Source organism: Mauremys reevesii, linkage group 2 (genome assembly GCF_016161935.1).
Source record: "Mauremys reevesii isolate NIE-2019 linkage group 2, ASM1616193v1, whole genome shotgun sequence".
NCBI lineage: Eukaryota > Metazoa > Chordata > Testudines > Geoemydidae > Mauremys > Mauremys reevesii.
Window position 1 is genome coordinate 165,851,522 of NC_052624.1, and position 19,897 is coordinate 165,871,418.

Below are 19,897 nucleotides of genomic sequence, written 5' to 3' on the forward strand. Positions count from 1 at the left end.
AACGGCGATTCTGGGCCCGGGAAACAAGCACGGACTGGTGGGACCGCATAGTGCTGCAGGTCTGGGATGAATTACAGTGGCTGCGAAACTTCAGGATGCGTAAGGGCACTTTCCTTGAACTCTGTGACTTGCTGTCCCCTGCCCTGAAGCGCCAGGACACCCGGATGCGAGCAGCCCTGAGTGTGCAGAAGCGAGTGGCCATAGCCCTCTGGAAACTTGCCACGCCAGACAGCTACCGGTCAGTAGCGAACCACTTTGGCGTGGGCAAATCTACTGTGGGGGTTGCTGTGATGCAAGTAGCCCACGCAATCATTGAGCTACTGCTCTCAAAGGTAGTGACCCTGGGAAACGTCCAGGTCATCATAGATGGCTTCGCCGCGATGGGATTCCCAAACTGTGGTGGGGCTATAGATGGGATTCACATCCCTATTCTGGGACCGGCCCACCAGGCCAGCCAGTATATTAACCGAAAGGGCTACTTTTCAATGGTGTTGCAAGCACTGGTGGACCATAGGGGACGTTTACCAACATCTACGTCGGGTGGCCGGGCAAGGTTCATGACGCGCGTGTTTTCAGGAACTCTTGTCTGTTTAGACGCCTGCAGGAAGGTAGTTTCTTCCCGGACCACAAAATAACTGTTGGGAATGTGGAGATGCCTACAGTGATCCTCGGGGACCCAGCCTACCCGCTAATGCCCTGGCTCATGAAGCCCTATACAGGCGCCTTGGACAGTGACAAGGAGCTCTTCAACTACTGGCTGAGCAAGTGCAGAATGGTGGTGGAGTGTGCTTTCGGACGTCTCAAGGGGAGATGGAGGAGCTTACTGACTCGCTCGGATCTCAGCGAAACCAATATCTCCATTGTTATTGCAGCTTGCTGTGTGCTCCACAATCTCTGTGAGAGCAAGGGGGAGACCTTTATGGTGGGATGGGAGGTTAAGGCAAATCGCCTGGCTGCTGATTACGCTCAGCCAGACACCCGTGCGATTAGAAGAGCCCAGCGGGAAGCGCTGTGCATCCGGGAGGCTTTGAAAGCTAGGTTCCTCGGAGAGCAGGGTAACCTATGACTGTCCAGTCTCTTTACAGAGAAGCTGAACCTGCCCCTGTTTCAGTTACTATTGACTTTTTTCAGCGGTTACATACCCCGTTCACCAGGTTTCCCCCCTTCCAACAGACGTTTAAAAATAAAGTTATTGGAACATTGTTAATTAACAAAGTTTTCTTTACTAACGAATTCGCGTTAAAGGGTTCAAACAGGGATGCAGACTGTGGTGGGTACGGTGTGCAGTGATGTACAGACCGCTTCTACACTCGAGGAATGACAGTGTCCTGCTCCTACAGCGGTCTCTGGGGGGAGGACGGTTACAGGAAGGTGCGCAGTAAGGGGTGGGTTTGCCGGAAGGGGTGAGGGGTGTGTGGGAAGGGTGAGTAGGTAAAGGGGGATGATGACTTTGGCTGGGGCTCAGGGCATCGGAGAGGCTCATGGCTAGGGTGGAAGGGCATGGTAAGGGCAGCCTGCCTTGCCATTTGTGGATGCCAGGCGCTCAGACCCTGGGGCAGCATACACCTCCCAGACTGACCTGGGGCAGCAGACACCTCCCAGACTGACCCGGGTGCCTAGTGACTGCACTCTGTGTGTGACCTGCTGTTGATCCTGCCCCCATGTCTGTACCCTGGTAATGGTGGCTGTCCTATGCAATTAACAAACCCCTCCCCTCCCTTCACACAAAGTCTTCTGCAAAGAAACATGACGGAAACAGTAATGAACAGCAAACTATTTTTAATACTCAACTACACAGTTGGGGGATGAAACTGGGATTTGGGATTGGGTGAGCCAGGAAGGGAAGCAATTCTCATACTTTAGGGAATGAGAGCTGTTTGGTACATGAGCGCTCTGCTGGGGTGCAGTGACAGTTTTCACGGCCCCTAGTGCCCCTCCTTCTTGTTATTTTGGGTGAGGGGGGGGACAGGACTTTGTGGCGGGGGAGGGTGGTTGCACATACAGTGCAGGGGGGTTCTTTCCTCCTGCCTGCGGTCCTGCAGAACATCCACAAGGCGCCGTTTGCTCCCTCATTAGGCCAAGCAGCGTTTGAGTCGCCTGCTGGTCTTCCTGCCGCCACCTGTCCTCCCGTTCGCTGTGTGAGCGCTGCTGCTGAGAGAGGGTCTCCCTCCACTGGCTCTGCTGGGCCGCCTCGGCTCTGGAGCAGGCCATCAGTTCAGCGAACATCTCGTCCCGAGTCTTTTTCTTTCGCCGCCTAATCTGCGCCAGCCTCTGTGAGGGGGATGCCGGGGCAGGTTGGGAAACAGCCGCAGCTGTGTGATGGGAAAAAGGAAGTGATTTCCTTGCAAAGATACATGTTTGCGAACACTGAACACAGTCTAGTCTGTCTCTGTGAACAAGACCATACACGGCACCTATCTCATGCGCTCTCAGGACAAGTTCGAATTTTCGGCATTTGCTTTCATTGCATGGGGTCTTGCACTGGAGATCAGACAAGCGGGGCAGGACAGCAGAATCCGTTTAGCAGCCAGGCCTGGTAAGCCGTAAAGTTTAGGCTGCTTAAAAGTTAATGTATAGCAGTGCCCTCCTGCTGCAGGCAATCTGGAAAGCATAAACTCTGACCCTGTTCCACCCCCTCACAGCTGTCCCCGGGAAAGATCCCTGTATGCTTCCCCCTCTGCAGCCTCCACCACGTGGCTGTTAAACGACGCTTATTGTTATGCAAAGGAAAAGTGAAGCATTCCCAATAGTAACATTACACTAATTCCCCTAATTAGATGCAGCAGTCGCCGAGCGAGATCACCCTGCGTGAAACCCTGCACAGACCAGGGCCCTATGCTGCCATGCTCGTCGAGGCAATGCTCCCACTGTACGTGAGGATAGCCTGGCGCGGAAGAGTGTGCTTCCACGGAGCACCCAATAAGGCACCTCTCCCCAGGAACCTCCTGCGGAGGCTTTTCGAGTACCTCTACGAGAGCTTCGTGGAACTCTCCCAAGAGGATTTCTGTTCTATCCCCATAAACATTGACCTTCTTTTCATATAGTTTTTATTCCTGTTTTTTAAAAAATAAATGTTTACATGTTTATAGCACTTACCGACTGATCCTTCCCCTGATTCAGAGTCCGGGTTAACAGCCGGGGAGGGTTGGTAGGGGATCTCCGTGAGGGTGATGAAGAGATCCTGGCTGTTGGGGAAAGCAGTATCGTAAGCGCTGTCGCCTGCCTCGTCCTCCACAAACCCTTCCTCATCTTCCCCATCCGCGAACATCGCCAAGGAACTGCCCGTCGACACTATCCCATCCTCAGAGTCCACGGTCACTGGTGGGGCAGTGGTGGCAGACCCACCGAGAATGGCATGCAGTGCCTCGTAGAAGTGGCATGTCTGGGGCTGGGATCCGGAGCATCCGTTTGCCGCTTTGATTTTTTGATAGCCTTGTCTCAGGTCCTTGATTTTCACGCGGCACTGCGTTGCATCCCGGCTGTATCCTCTGAGTGCCATGGCTTTGGAGACCTTCTCGTAGGTCTTTGCATTCCGTTTTTTGGAGCGCAGCTCCGAAAGCACAGACTCATCACCCCACACAGCGATCAGATCCAAGACTTCCCAGTCAGTCCATGCTGGGGCCCTCTTTCTACTCTGAGATTGCATGGACCCCTCTCCCGGAGAGCTCTGCATCGCTGCCAGTGCTGCTGAGCTCGCCCCGATGTCCAACCAGGAATTGAGATTCAAAATGGCCAGACAGGAAAAGGAATTCAAATTTTCCCGGGGCTTTTCCTGTATGGCTGATCAGAACATCTGAGCTCGGACTGCTGTCCAGAGCGTCAACACAGTGGTGCACTGTGGGATAGCTCCCGGAGCTACTAAAGTCGATTTCCGTCCATACATAGGCTAACTCGACATAGCCATGTCGAATTTAGCGCTACTCCCCTCGTCGGGGTGGAGTACCGAATTCGAACTAAAGAGCCCTCTAGGTCGAACTAATTAGCTTCCTGGTGTGGACGGTTGCACGGTTAAATCGAATTAACGCTGCTAAATTCGACATAAACTCCTAGTGTAGACCAGGCCTAAGGTGCCACAAGTACTCCTTGTTCTTTTTGCGGATACAGACTAACACGGCTGCTACTCTGAAACATAACATTCGGAGTGGCTCTTATGAATCCTAGGACAGCAATTAAGTTTTAATTTAAAGAGTGACAGTAAATACTAAGATTATTGAAAGTTGCATTAACTGAATTTGTTTGCCCACACGAGTGGAATAATCTGACCAGTTGACTAAGAGAGCAATTCTATGCTCTCTTGGTCAACTTGGTAAATTCAGAAGAGCACTTTTTATGCTCCCAATCACAATTGTTTGAAGCTAAAGGACTGCAAGGAAGAGGACTATGAATTTATAATCCACACAAGTAAAATCTTAAAAAAAAAAAAAAAAAAAAGACCGAAAACATGTACATTGCATCTATATTCATGACCATGCACACTGAAGGTCAACTAAACAGAGCTTGTTTCTTTTCAAGTTGTTTCAGGTTCACATTAGTTATGGTAATAGTACAGCATATATTTGTGTTTGTAACCAAGATTATTTAATTTTTTTGTCGATAACCATTAACCAATTTCTCCTCCCCCCGAAAAGGGTGTATGCAAAAAAGCAATGTTCCCGGGCCTGTAAGGTTACATTGGCGAATTGAAGGCCACACAATAGTTCAGAATTCAAGATGTCCACGGAGAGCTCTAGCATTTTAAGGAGTGGGATTAGCTTTTCACAAGCTGGTGATAGTTTAGGAGTTTATCAGAAATTTCCTTAGTCACTTAAAAAAACAAAAACAAAAAAAAAAACCCTGCCTGAAGGGAGAGCTAAACTTAATTCCTCTGAAATCCCAGTATTTCTAGGACTATTACAGGACTCTTATTTTTTCCTTCTTTTTGCTCTGGTTCTCTGAAGGAGATGTTTCCCCCTCCAAATGACATTACATGCAGTAACCGAAGCAGAAAGGAGACGTTTTCTGTAGTGGAAATTTAACACCTCCTGCCAAACCCCATATAAGTAGGCTTTAAAGGATTGGACTTTTAACTGTAAATGTTGGTAAATATTGATTTCACCATGCACATACAAATCGACAAAAAAAAAATCTATTTATAATAATCAAAATTTACCCAATAGGCAAGGGAAGAAAAATGTTGCATGAGAACTTATCAGAGTTTGATTTAAGGCAATTTACTTTGTATAATTTTACATGTGATATTGACAATTTGTGCTTTGATTGCTAGAAAGCTTTAACATTTTGAATCTCTACATCTACAGTCATTAAATAACTCCCATTATTTTCCACAACTGTAAAAATTTAAATCACTAAAAATAAAATTAAATGCTTAAAACCCATAGTTTTGTGCAAGTGTGAAAAAATTAAATGGATAAAATTTCAAAAAATGCTTAAATACAAACATCAATATGAGCCATCAAAGTAGTAAAAGAATAAAAATTGAATCCTGCCAAGCCTATGTTTGAATCAGGCTGTGGGAAAGGCTCGTGCTGACACCACAAGAGAGTGCAAACATACAAGGCCCCATGTCTGCATGGCTAACTGATTCAGGCTGCAGACTGGAACAGTGGTGAAAGCCTTTCTGTGCCTGCTAGGCAACTGACTGCATACAAGTAGGATAAATTTAGTAGCCTGTCCCCCTCCTCACTGCCAACAGCACCATCCATGGTGCCTAGGGAAGGCAGACACCTCTGCATGAAACTATTCTCCCGCAGGGGCTAAAAGATGTGCAGGCTTTTCAATGGGCCATCCACTCTTGGGTGAATTGCACCCTGTATATATGGCACAAACCAAAAAGTACATTTACTATGTTTAGAATAGTTAATACATTTTTTAAATTAAAAATCCGTATCTATTTCTGTGTCTCCCTGGGATGTCATTTTACTTTGCTAATAGCTCACTGATTGTATTACGCTATATTTATGGCAAAATAACATGAAAAAATAAAGATACATACATAACTAGGCTCACTTTTGAGCAGCTCAGTTGTTTACCCATCATAGATATAAAACCTGAATAAAAAAAATGTAACCTCAAGCTACCTTGATATAGAGGTGAACGTCACTAATTAACACCAAGGACTGAGTGAGACACTGGAAATCACTGAAGTTTAATAAATAATAAGCTACTACTGAAATAAATGCAAAAACTGCAAGGGGAGGAAGACAGGGTCCCTAGTAAATAAATGCAAAAAGGATAACACCACAAGTATGTACTTGGGCTCATTTATCTTTACTGTTTATCATCTAAGTTCTAGTTATGACATATCATATTTTAGCAAATATACTGCAGTACAAAATTCTCAGCCTATGAACCATCACTCTGTAAGTTAAAATGTATTTCAAAACCCAGTACTTCTGAACATAATGAAACCATCAAGATGTGCAGTGTGAGACTAATCCACAATGGGAGTGCAGCAACTCTCACCATCATGTAGGATTAGGATCATAACCATCCTTAGATACCATGTGAATTTATGATTGTTCTCCTTGTCTTCCCTTTCTACCTATTTGAGAGACCATCACGTTGTATCTTTCCTAAAATTAGACTGTGAGCTCTTCAGAGCAGAGACCAGGTTTCATTTGATTTGTGACTGGCTTAACATGTTTTTGGGTTCTAGACAGACAAAGAGCAAAGGTGTTTTACAAAAATTGACTTCTGAGCATTCTGAGACTTATTATAGCATTCCTCTATTCAATCTTTGCCCTGAGCTGGGGAGTGACCAACAATATTTCATGCAGAGTAATGATGTGCTAATTAGCAAGTTTTTTACTTCATGTTAAATAGAGAGCCATGGTAAAACAGTATATGTTTAAAATGCATATGCCATTTCTTCAATCATCTTTCAATTGTACTTGTGGCAGCTGAAAATAAGATCATTGCTCAACAGCCTGCAATTTGACACTTTAAAGATAACGTCTAATACACAAAGGGTGCGGTTTTCAAAAGCACTCAGTGTTGACCTAATTTCACTGCCACCAAAGGCAATGGTAAGACTCCCACTGATTTCAATGGGAGGACAGTTAAGCTGATGCTGAGCGCTTTTGAAAACACCACCCAGCATATATTCACACAAAAGAACACACAAACTGATATAAAGAATGTAGTCACTGTTCATTACTCGGTTTCAGGTCTTCGCCAACGTGGCATTTACCTAAATCCTCATCGAGTTTGGTCTTTGGTGGCTCCCATGGTGGCCGGGCTGCTTTGGCTTTTGCTTGTCGCTTTCCTAACTCCTCCTCAAACCTTTCATACAAATCTCGGAGCCGACTTGTTCCAACCACCGTGGAGTCCCCCTGATAATGACAAAAACCAAAAATAAAACAAACAGAAAATTTAAGGAGGCTGTGATGGGGTATAACTGCCCCGCACTGGACAGGACAGGGTTAACACCATACTGTGGAAGCCATGCCCCTTTGCCCCAACTGAGACCCCAGTACAACAGTGAGCAGCCCAGCTCAGTCTGGACTGACCATCGAGGACTACTCCTGAGAGCATTCTGCACCAAAAAAATTAAAAATAATGCTCCAAAATAATAAAAATTCTGTGCACAATATTTTAAAATTCTGCAAATTGTATTTGTCAAATAAATGTGGAGGCTCCAGCATGGCATTGGGGAGCACAGGCCACTGGCTGCACAGAGGTGGGAGTTTGCAGAGCTTTCTGCAGCAGGGACTAGCAGCTAAGGCTGTCGCACAGTAGGAGCCACCAGCCAGGTTTTCACCAGTCCTGCTGCCTGCCCAACAGTGATTTACCTCTCTGCCGGCTGTCCTGGGCCGCCGAAACATACTGCTGGGGAGGGTCACATGACCACTGTTGTGGCTTCCCTTTGCTTCCCCATCAGAAAGCCATTTTTCTGTGAGGAAGCAAAGACATTTGCAGGGGACATATATTCTGTGCACACACAGTGGCACAGAATTCCCCCAGGAGTAGAGAATGTGGGGGAGGGATAGCTCAGTGGTTTGAGTATTGGCCTGCTAAACCCAGGGTTGTGAGTTCAATCCTTGAAGGGGCCATTTAGGGATCTGGGGCAAAAATCTGTCTGGGGATTAGTCCTGCTTTGAGCAGGGGGTTGGACTAGATGACCTCTTGAGGTCCCTTCCAACCCTGACATTCTATGAATGTGTGCTGCGGGCTCCCGCTCAGGATCGACCCAGACCACAGAGGCCAGACACACTGAGACCCAGGCAAATACCTGGCTACCCATGGAAGCCCACTAGGGAAAGGAGTCATCAGGAACTTCGCCAGTCAATGACCCTAGAGATACAGAGGACCTGTGGACTACAGCACAGGAAGACAGGGTAGGAAGTAGCCCAGGGGAAATAGACATTGATCCGATTGTGGAACCAGGAACAGAGTCAGTGTGTTTTGAAGGGATCCCCCCTGACTCCATGGTGGATATACTCGCTGCTGACAGGGCCCTGGGCTGGTGGAATAGGGAGGGCCTGGGTCTCCCTACCCCGGCCACCGAGCCACCCCCTGCCTGGCTGTACGGGGAGACTTTGGCAAACCAGTAAAGTGCCTGAAACCACTATGGCTTATTGTTAAAGGCAGCCTAGTCAGCAAGCTGTAAATTGGCCATTCAGCAGTCTCAGCTTGACCAAGGTGGGGGGGGGTGGAGTTTTGGGGTGCCACAGAAAGGGCAGCTTGACCCCGCTTCCTTCCTGATAAGAATTGTGTTGAAGTTGCTGATACATGTATTTTAAAAGAGCAGGATGTGCCCCAGGAGTGTCTATTGGGGTCTCAAGGCTGCAAACTCTGGAAGAACCCACACCTGGTTAATCAACAATCAGAAGGAGCCTCTTACTTGCCCATTGGAACTGCTTGCTTTACAAGTTTTCTTTAAGGGACATGTCATTCTATTACTAATATATAAATAAGGGAAAAAGCTTGAGATAGTTGGACTCGTTTGGGGACCCTTTTTGGACTCTCCCTCTGGATACATCTTGCGGTTCCCACCAGCAGATGGAAGATTTGGCCACTGGAAGCCTCCACTGTTTCACTCGAGAGCCACACTCAGCTTTGGTAATTATCAAGGGTTGGGGGTGTTTTACTAATCTGTTGCGAACATGTGTAAGTGTTTGAGACTAAGTAAGTGTAGCTTTAAGTGAAAGTACTCTTGTGTTGTTCTGTTTGTGCCAGCCATCTATCGGTCGGACGGCCGTGTCCCCCCTGATTTATTTCCTGACACCACCTCACACAGAGTAACAGTTACCAAGAGCTTTGGGTTGAAAGAACCCTGGGTAACATGGCCACCAGGCCATACTGCCCCACTTAGACAAGCAGTCCTATTGAGTTCAGCCTCAAGGCCATACTGCTCTGGCCTGCACCAAAGGGTGGCCCCATCGACTTCAGCTATTAGGCCATCCTGCCCTGCATCCAGGATAGTTCTCCTGACAGGGCATACTTGCCCTGCGACAGAGGCTTTGCAATATTAATGTCTTAAAATATGGTGTGGTTTCATCATTCCAGAATGAACAAATGAAAAAAAAAAATCAACAAAACAACAAACATTTCCTAGAAACGGTCCAGTGTAGCATGGGAACTTCGTATAAAATCACTGGGACATATGCAAAGGCATCCTTTCACCAGCTGACCCTGACAATAGAGAACTGCATTCAACTGTACACTGTAGTTATTGATAGAGCCCTGGGCGGAGACAAAATCAGCATCTGCATCCAATCCGTGATCTGAAAACATGATCCACAGATATTCACAGATTTGCAGGCCTCTAGATACAAAATCTGGATCTGCATCCATCTGCTATCCACAAACATGGTCTGCGGATATCTGCACCTGCGGATTACATTACCAAAATACAAATAACTGAAGAGTGATGAAAATAAAACTGGAGGGAAAAGAAAATTTGGGAGCATTAAGCATTGGATAAAACAAAAATGTAAAGCTGTTAAAATGCTTGTAGTAATCATTGTATACAAGGATAGTACATAGTAACTGAGGGATCTTCATAGACATACCACTTGATCCATAGGGTCATTTGAATAGTAGCTTTCTGAATGGGTACAACGAACCCACACAGGCTTGAGCAATTCTTCATCTTCCTCTTCATTTTTTTCTGAAATGATCTCCTCTGGCTCTTTGTCTTTAATAGCAGTATAACTCTTCTCTTTACTGGCACTCTGATTCTCTGACCACCTCTCTCTCTCCTCCTCCCATCGAGGTCTCTTTCTCTCTCGGCTGGGGGATCGGCTTCAACGGGAGAAAAGAAAGAAAATCAATCACAAGTTGTTTTGTTTTTTAATATTGATATAGTTATAATACAAAATGAATAGTTTACTTCAAATCAATAGGTCATTTTACCATATGACTTGTAGTAGAGTTCACTTGGTATTTCCTTATTTTAAGAGGTTAACTTTCAACAGTAAATATTAGCTTTTGGTACAAATCTAGTATATGGAGTCACTTAGCAGCAGCTCTGGAGTTAAGACTGAAAGCCCTTTGTAATTTTAAGGCCTATTTTTGACCACACTTTAACTCTCAAAAAAACCTCATTTTAGCCTAAAAATGCTTATTTTTACATCAAATGAGATTTGGAGGGGTTTTTCTGGTTTAGTTTTGTTTTAAAGGTTTGAAGCAAATCAGCCATACTCTGAAAAAGTAAACATTTTTGTTTGGTTTTTTTAAAAAAGGGAAGACTGACATCAAAATTTTATCAGCATGAGTATGGAATGGTCATATTATTCACAGAGAGAGAACGCTTTTCCACCACGTCAGATTTTCATATATTCCCTATTCACTCTGTGTAATATGTGAAAACTGTCTTAGCAGTGTTTTAGGAAGTTTTCAAAACATTATTGGGACTATCTTTTGTATCCCTCCACTTATAAAACCAATAAAGCTAACATGAGGCCAGCAATATAGAGCTCAGACAAAGCCATAAAGACCTCTAAAATGACCTAAAACAGTTATTCTACATGTAACAATGTCAAGATTTTAAATTCTGTTATCTGGGTACCTTATAGGCTAGCAGTGGGTGCTAAGAGGCTCTCACTGTGCAGCAGGGAAGTCCACTGTCCAATGGTATAATTTTCCTGTTTCTAGCTTTGAAGGGCCTCAAGATATCAAACTTTAAAGTCATGACATTTCCATATAAAGGAAAGCTGTTACCAGGCCAGGGCTGAATCTTGTCCGTCCTGAGGCAAATATATGTACATGTACACATGCACAGCCTGATAAGACTTTCAAGATCAAATATCCCATCTTACCTCCCGGTTCTTTTGTAATCTTTTTTGTAGGACCTCTCTGAAGATGGCGATCCTCGGCTATCACGATGCCTATGTCTTTCCCTCTCCCGTTCCCTTTAAGAATTTAAAACGAACAGGTTAAACAGAAAATCCTGAATTTTGTAAATACTGTTCCTGAAACAGCACAGAACCAGTTTTAAGTCAATTGTCAGCAGTGTTGTAAGTTGTGTGTTCCAACAGTTAGATTCCACGAAACCTGAAAGCCTTCTGGTGTCAATCTATTCCTCAAGAAATTTATGACAGACAGTCCCCTCCACCTTCCCTGCTCTCATCATAAGGACATCTATCTTAATATCCCATTAATTTATTCTCAGTATAGACAGCCGATATTGTATACCATCGAGTCACTCCCATTCTGCCTGTCCTCCTTCTGTTATAAATGAAAGGCCTGCTTACTCCACCTGCTACCATTCTCCACACACAATAACTTCAGAATTGCAGCAATAATTCAAACATTTCTCATACAAGCCCTCTGACCTTCATAGCCACCTCAGAAGTGCATACAAATAAACTAAGATCACCAACAAAAAAATAGATGTCTCCATAGCCTAATGACTATGACCCCCATCCTATGAACATTTATGCATGAGTAAATTTACAGGCACAAGCAATCCTAAACACAACCACTCCCAATGTTCTGTAGCTAGCGGCCTTCACTCACTAGCATAAACTGGCACTTTTTACAAGCACTGTATCTGCATGACAGCTTACAAAATAATATTTTAGAGTTTTCTCCAAGATGCTTTTTTAAAGAAATATTCAGTTGAAGTAAAAAAAAATCAGATCCAGAAGAAAGCTCCTGCAGTTGTTTTCTGTTGTACTGAGAAATGTGGTTTACACGGATACTTCTCAGACCATCCTCAACCATAGGGTGACCAGATAGCAACTGTGAAAAAATAGGACCGGGAGTGGGGGTTAATAGGCACCTATATAAGAAAAAGTCCCACAAAATGGGACTGTCCCTTTAAAAACAGGACCAGATGTCACCCTACTCAATCATTAACCAGTTATTATCACAATTCCAACATTGTAGTTGCCATTATACAACCAATATCTAAGCCACAGTTGTTACAACATTTAAAAACAATTTCTTGGGGCAATTCTTAGAAGAAACCAGAGATCTTAAGGCTTCCCAGGGCAGGTTTGGAGATCGTATTTCAATGTTCAGGGCTTCAAACGTTTAGCTACGTTTAGCTAAGTAGCTGTAAAATTTAAATCATGGGATTCCATGGTTTATTGTTTTTCAGTTATTTCCACATCAAATGCACTCCATTTATAAATAAAAATATATTTCCCCTCAACGGTAAGCTCAACCTGGGCTCCTTCCTCCTCACACATCACCATCAGGAAAAAAAGTTCTTGTGGACCCAGTCTGGCCATCAGTGACACAGATGTTAACTCACTGCTGTCAGTCAGATTGTACAGACGTAAAAAAGTTAATAAATAACCATGTTGATGCACAAGAAGGAACAGACAGATGTCTACCATAGCTGGGCTGGCTCTGCAGGGATAATAGGAATTTGAATCAAAGTTAACAACATACACACACATTCTGGTATATATTTTTATACACGTGCACACAAAAAAAATCTTGTAACCTTATGAAGTATGCACAGCCAAACAAATTTAACACATACTATGTACCCCTTCTGCACATGGACCCCCTTTCTTCATCTTTCCTTGTTGTGTTTTGTCTAAGTTTAGAGCGTATGATCTCCAGAGCAAGGCCTGTGCCATCTGATTTGTTGGTTAGCTCTGGATCAAAACAAATCAAAGCAGGAAAATCTTTTCTGCCATTAAAAGTGAACAGATATGACACCAAAAACACAGGGAAACCAGATTTCAGTGGCCTTAAAAAGTTATGAATCTACGGGCAAAAAGCTACCATTTTAATATACCTTCTTTCTGAGTAAAACTGAACTTTTAACTTTGAAATCTAGTTTGCGGAATTATGTAGTGAATACTTAAAGTCACCTACAACATGCACAGTATTCCATAACCCTTTCTTTTCATGATGCTTGAATGCTGATCATGTTTTGCTCTCTTTGATCCGTTACATTAGCTTTTTAAATGATTATTCCATTTTTTACAACTCCTTTCCTTCTCCAGGTTTCTCAATAAAACACACTTCTCTCAAGAAGCCTATGCAATTGCAGAGAAGGGTTAAACTTCTTAAGATAAAATCTCGATTTTTTAAAAATAAAGGCCTAAAGTTAGGTATCTAATCTATACTTCAGACACAAAGACACTCAGTGAAAGTCAAACTAAAATGACAACACAAGTTGGAACGCCTCTGTTCATTCATACTCCTTATGTTGAGTTCTGTCCCACCCCTTCCTGAGTTTTACATATTGGATAACTGGGTCTTGATCCTGCACAGAACCACACAGGCAGATCCTTAGGCCCATCAAGAGCCCCACTGAAGTCAATGCGTCTCCATGCAGAGCCTCATTGATATTAGTGAGGCTCTAAGTGAGAGCAAGGATTGGCATACACAGTTCTCTTTGCAGGATCTCAGCCTTGGGGTATGGCTACACTTGCAGCTGTACAGCGCTGGGAGTTAAAGCTGTCTTCGTACAGCTGAGTAGGGAAAGCGCTGCAGTCTGTCCACACTGACAGCTGCCAGCGCACTGTCGTGGCCACATTTGCAGCATCTGCAGCGGCACTGGGAGCGGTGCATTATGAGCAGCTATCCCAGCGTCCAAGTGGCTGCAATGTGCTTTTCAAAAGGGGGGCGTGGGGTGGAGTGTGACAGGGAGCGTGGGGGGGGGGGGGAGAGAGAGAGAGAGAGTGGATTTTTGGAGCTGACACTGTGTCAGCAGCTGTCTTGCAAGTTCCGACCCCCTCCCCCACCCCTCTCTCTCACTCACTGAAAGCAAACAGCTGCTGTTTCTTTTTTTCCTCACAGACGAGATAAGCAGCCGCTGCCGAAACGGACACCCCCCCTCTCCCTCCCGCCTGCCGCGCTGCTTCTCTCCTCAAGCAAACAGTAGCTGTGGGTGTTCCAAAGAGAGCCCCCCTGCCTCTGCTCATTCACAGCAAACAGTAGCTGTGTTTGTTTTTTTGATAAGCAGCTCCGGAGCCCGGAGTTCACAACAAAATAAAGAGAGGCATCACAACAAAACAAAGAATGGAACCCTCCCTTAAAAGGATTATGGGAAGCTTCCGGGGGGGGGGGTCAGTCACTGCATACTAAGGTTATTCCCTGTTTACACTGGCGCCCCAGCGCAGCAGCGCTATACTCTTTATTCCTCTCAGGGAGGTGGAGTACAAGCAGCGCTGTAGCCACGGAGATACAGCGCTGTATGTGCCTTGCCAGTGTGGATGGGGAGTGAGTTACAGCACTGTTGGTGGCTTTATTGCGCTGTAACTCTCAAGTGTAGCCAAGGCCTTAGATTCCAAGTTCTTGGGGCATGGATCTTCTCTTCATAAGAGACTGTAAAGCACCTACCCTATGCTGGTTCTATACATAAGTTGATAATAATCAACACAAAGCACCCCCTACTCCCTGGCAGCAACTCTCCCTGACTGTGAAGTAGCCAGCCACCATGTCTCTAGTAATCACTGAGAAATTCCAGCACATCCACCGAGTGCCAAACACCAACAACGGGCAGTGGAAAACCACCATCACCACCACCAAGGGTGTGGGCCAGCGCTGTGCCCACATGGTGCAGAGAAAAGCAGTCATTGACCTGACCAAGAAATCTGGAGAGCTGATGGAGGATGAAGTGCATGTTATCACCATCATGCAGAACCTCAACAGTACAAGATCCCTGAATGATTCCTCAACAGACAGAAGGACATTAAGGCCAGCAAATACAGCCAAGTTCTGGTCAACAGGCAGGACAACGAACTGCATGAGGACCTGGAGCAGCTAAAGAAAATCCAAGTGGTTCAGAGCCTACGTGTGCGAGCCCAGCATACCACGAGAGACGAGTGCTGGGGCAGAGCTATTGGTGACTCTAAGAAGTAGTCTCTGCCTGAGTCTGCAATAAAGTGCTACTCCCAAACCAAAACATTCTCCCTCTCCAGGCAACAGTTTGAGCCCGCGTTAAATTCACAGATCATTGATTTACCTGCTTCGTTCATAACTTCTGTGGCGAGGCGGCGTCCTTCCTCTGTCATAATCTGACCTGTGCCGACTGCTTTCTTGCCTTCTCCTGTCAGGGCTCCTGCCTCGATCCCGCCGATCTCCATGGTTACTGGGCCGGTGTCTGTCTCCGTGCACGTGACTATGATCACGGTGCCGGTGCTCATCATAGTGCTTACTCCTCTCTGGAGACCTTCGTTCACTTTGGGTTTTTTCTACCTGATATTGGCTTGTGTGCCGGAAATGACTGCTACTGCTACTGCTGCTATTACTGTTGCTGCTCTGAAAGGAGTTTGAGTTATGTTGATAACTATTAAAATTAGGAGGTGGGAAAGACTGCTGCGAATAGCCTGTAGAGTAGACAGGTTGATAATTAACTTGCTGCGGCATCACCGGTGGTGGTGGAGGATGAGGCATTGAAGGAGGTGGCATCATGTAGGGAAAAGTGTTTTGTCCAGATGGGGCCCCTGGTACTGGGGAATTACTGGGATTTGGGACTGGTGGAGGAGCAGGAGGGAAACAAGGAGGGACTGGAAAACTCTGCCTTACTTGATGGTTTGGAAAAGGCGGTCTCATGGGACACTGGCTGATTGGACTCTGTGCTGAAGGGGGTACCAGGGACGGATACGGTATAAAATCGGGTCTGGGAGGCACATATCCTGTGGCTGGAGGGCTTGAGTAGGTAGTCGGAGGAGCTACTTGCTGGTCATATTGGTACTGCACTGAAGGCTGCTGAGGGTGAAGCTGTCTCAGGTTCTGAGATCTGAAGGTTTGTGTTGACGTTCTTACACCAGGTCCTCCTCGACCCCGTGGGCATCCTCGTGCAGAATGGAAAGACATCTTTCACCTTCAACGGAAAAGAAGAGATAAAATGTACAATGCCATATGAGTCTAAGGGTGAGGGGAAGAGCTAATTGTCTGCCGCCCTTTTTAAGTCTTATTCTGTAACAAAGATAACTTCTTGAATATCAAGTTCAAGTCTCAACTGAAATGTCAAGGCACCTCTTGCTATTTGTACCCAGTTCTGTTCAACTCAAGGGCAAAACAATCTCTTCCAAGAGCTGGATAGCAAATATTGTCTACAAGAGTCTGCTCTCTTTATATATAGCCTGGCGTCCCCAGGCGTTAATGAGAAAACTGTACATCAGTAAAACATCAATCAATACCCAACAGTGGATCTAAGAAAAAATTTGTATCAGGTGCTATGGGCCCAATCCTAAACCACTGAAATCAACAGTTTTATCATTCCTCTCAATGGAGACAGGAGCAATTTGGGTTCCAGTACCTCCATATTGGTTATTATTTCCATAAAAAACTCTCCTAAATCCCTAATCCAGTAATATGTTCTGCTAGCACATTGCCTGAGCAGAGCCAAAGTTTGACAAATGTTTACCTGATCATTCATACACATACCTGTTCAGCAGCCACTATGATGCAAAGCCTTCAAACACAAAATTAACTTTTATTAAAAAATAAAAATAAAAATCACAGAATCCATGAATTTCAATTTCTGCAATAACCATCCTATAAAGGTGCACAAGAGGTGGCCTCTCATACAATTTTAAACCTTGAGCATAAGGGTTTCACCAACCCTTCCTATTATATCAAATCCCAGCTACCCTATTATCAGTCAAACAGAGAGACAATGGCAGTTTATGCTCCCTATTTTGGCCCCAATCCTGAAAAGGCTTATAACCAGTGCTTCTATATCGTGATGCCAACTTTTCCCAACCTAGCACTAAAAATTTCCCAAATCTGGTGAAAAATTCCCAGATAAAGCTTTTTATAGTGCTTCTATACCCTGGGAAATTTTCCAAAACCTGGGAATTTGTGAGTAAAATGTTTCAATTTGGGAAATTGGGAATTTTCATTCAAAACATTTTACTCAAAAATTCCCAGATTTTGGGAAATTTCCCAGGATATAGAAGCACTGCTTATAATATACTAAACTTTATACCAGGGGTCTGCAACCTTTCAGAAGTAGTGTGCCGAGTGACCATTTATTCACTCTAATTTAAGGTTTCGCGTGCCAGTAATACATTTTAACGTTTTTAGAAGGTCTCTTTCTATAAGTCTATAATATATAACTAAACTATTGTTGTATGTAAATTAAATAACATTTTTAAAATGTTTAAGAAGTTTCATTTAAAATTAAATTAAAATGCAGAACCCCCCTGGACCGGTGGCCAGGACCCGGGTAGTGTGAGTGCCACTGAAAATAAGCTCGTGTGCCGTCTTTGGCACATGTGCCATAGTTTGCCTACCCCTGCTTTACACACTGTAAGCAATCCCATTGAAGTCAATGGGACTACTCCCAGTGTATGAAGTTAAGCATGTGCATAAGTCTTTTGCAGAATCAGTGCCTTAGATAATAAAGATTTTTCCCCCCTGCAGTGGTTGCAACCAAAACTTGCCTCATTGTATTCATATATGAGAACCAGACAGTGAAAGGAACTAATCAAACACCATTGTTCAACGTGAGGAAAAAGGAAAAAGTGAAATACATAAATGGTACAAATAAATTCAATATTTAAAATTATTTCAATCTTGATATTCTAAGGGGTAACATAAGGAGGTTTATTTTAGGGAGGGGGTTTAAATGTGATGATCAACTTGACAGTATTCCTCTAAAACACAGAGAAAACATCGAACACCACCCACCAGCATCTTAAAATATAATTGGGGTAATTTCATGTAATGGAGCATATAAAAACTAAACAACCTGTGTCAAAGATATAAAGTCTTCCTTGAATCATAAAGGCTTTGTCTACCCTACAAATACAACCATATTTGGGAACCTGCTTCCAATCTTCTTGTCCTCTAATTTAATTGGTGGTGCTAGTCTGCAGGGTACTCTGAACAGTATCGACATTTCACAATCAGGTGAAGGCTTGATCAGATCTAACTGAGAAAGCAGGCTGACGCCTGGATTTGTCCAGAGCATCAGCCCTGTTATTTAACATGGTTCAGGTGCAATACTTCATTTATTAATTATTATTATTATTATTGGGGCTATGTTGGTGTCCACAACACACCTGGAAATTTCCAAACATACACAATCTTTTCAGTCAAAGAACTCACAATCTAAGAAAACAAGCAACCCATGAAGGATGAAGAAATAAATAAAACATGCAATGATTTTAAAAGTAAGCATTAACTCCCCCACTTGTCATTTACCTAGCCAGATGCTCTACAAATTGGATGCATGTTTGCAGCCAAATTCAGGGATAACTAAGGCATAATCACATTCCCTGTTAACTTCAATGGAATAAATGGGCCCAAAGAGCCAAAGGTATTAATGAGACCCTATCACTACACAACAACTAAACAAGGTTTCGGGTTTAGAGCACAAAGCCCACTGCAAGCCTAGTCCCGTGGCAACAACCACCATCAAAAAAACTTAATAAGCTTTTATTAAATATGCAGAAAAAGAAGGAAAAACATTTAAAGCATTAGACATATGAAACATTAAGAACTGCTTTAATTTTAACATTATTCCATATTCCCTTTAATGGCAGGGTTTTTTTTTTTTTTTTTTTAATAAGGAAACCTCCCTCCCCCATTCCTGTTTGACAGACTGTCTAATTTTATAAATGATGGTAATAACTGTCCTTTTTTGGGAAAAGAAAAAAGGTTAGTTGAGATGGGCTGGAGCTGTTGTTGTTAAAGTCTGACCCTGCTATCTTTAAAGACACACACACACAAGAATAGCAAAGATTAAAAATGTAGCCTCTGTTTCTGGCTCTTACTTGGAGAAACACAGGCACAACACATGATCTTAGCCGCCGCTCTGAGACCTGGCAAATTTGTATCAGTGTTGGGCTGTTTAGGATACTGTTTTTAGCTGCCTTTCTGGTCATGGACTCACAGCAGTGTTGTACAAGATGCAGTCTTGGCCAGCTAAATCAGATTATTATTAGGCAGAGGCAAAAGGAGAAAGACAGAAAAGAGGAGAACTAAAATAAGGTTGGGGAGGAAAAAGACACGAGGGAGGTGATGTCAGCAGGAAGCCAGGTCTGACATTCCAAGTGCTGCTCAGAACTTAGATGGTAGAGGTGGTGAAGTCACTAGGTCCACCTCTCTGGCCCAATCTGCTCAGAACATCTTTCAGGAGCAGGACAACAAAGGTCCAAGTGGCGTTGTGGTGGATCCCAAGGTCTCTGGAGACGGTGATGGTATTTTTATTTCTTCCAGTCCATGTGCTTCCACCTCATGTCATGACCTCCACAGCAAAAATCTCATTTTTAAAGGATCCCCTAAAGGGGTATTGTGCAAAATAGTTCATTCCTTCATTATTTTGTTCACCATTTAGGCCTACTTTCCAGTCTCACACTTTTCCTGTTTACCAGTAATGATCTTAACACAATACTTGGTGATATCAATAAACTAGTGATCCCCAAACTTTCCAGTGTTGCATCCCCCCTCACCCCTGTCCGCAGCCCTCCTCCCCCCCTCCACCACCACCACCACCACCACCTGAGCTGGGGCCGGTGCTGGGGAAATGCAG

At 44.2% G+C, this 19,897-nt stretch overlaps 1 protein-coding gene across 2 annotated transcripts in view; it reads right to left on the reverse strand.

The window, feature by feature from the left end:
- The window catches only part of DROSHA (drosha ribonuclease III), a 109,266-nt gene that overhangs the window by 86,887 nt on the left and 2,482 nt on the right, over positions 1 to 19,897 (reverse strand). Inside the window, exons 2-5 of one of the 2 annotated variants that reach the window (XM_039523848.1) lie at positions 15,377 to 16,237; positions 11,262 to 11,354; positions 10,014 to 10,245; positions 7,157 to 7,331 (exon numbers count right to left, since the gene is read on the reverse strand). In XM_039523848.1, the coding sequence (XP_039379782.1) occupies positions 7,157 to 7,331; positions 10,014 to 10,245; positions 11,262 to 11,354; positions 15,377 to 16,230 (1,354 nt within the window). In that variant the 5' untranslated portion in view covers positions 16,231 to 16,237. The remainder of the gene's footprint in view (positions 1 to 7,156; positions 7,332 to 10,013; positions 10,246 to 11,261; positions 11,355 to 15,376; positions 16,238 to 19,897) is intronic. The other variant, XM_039523849.1, reaches the window with a different exon arrangement.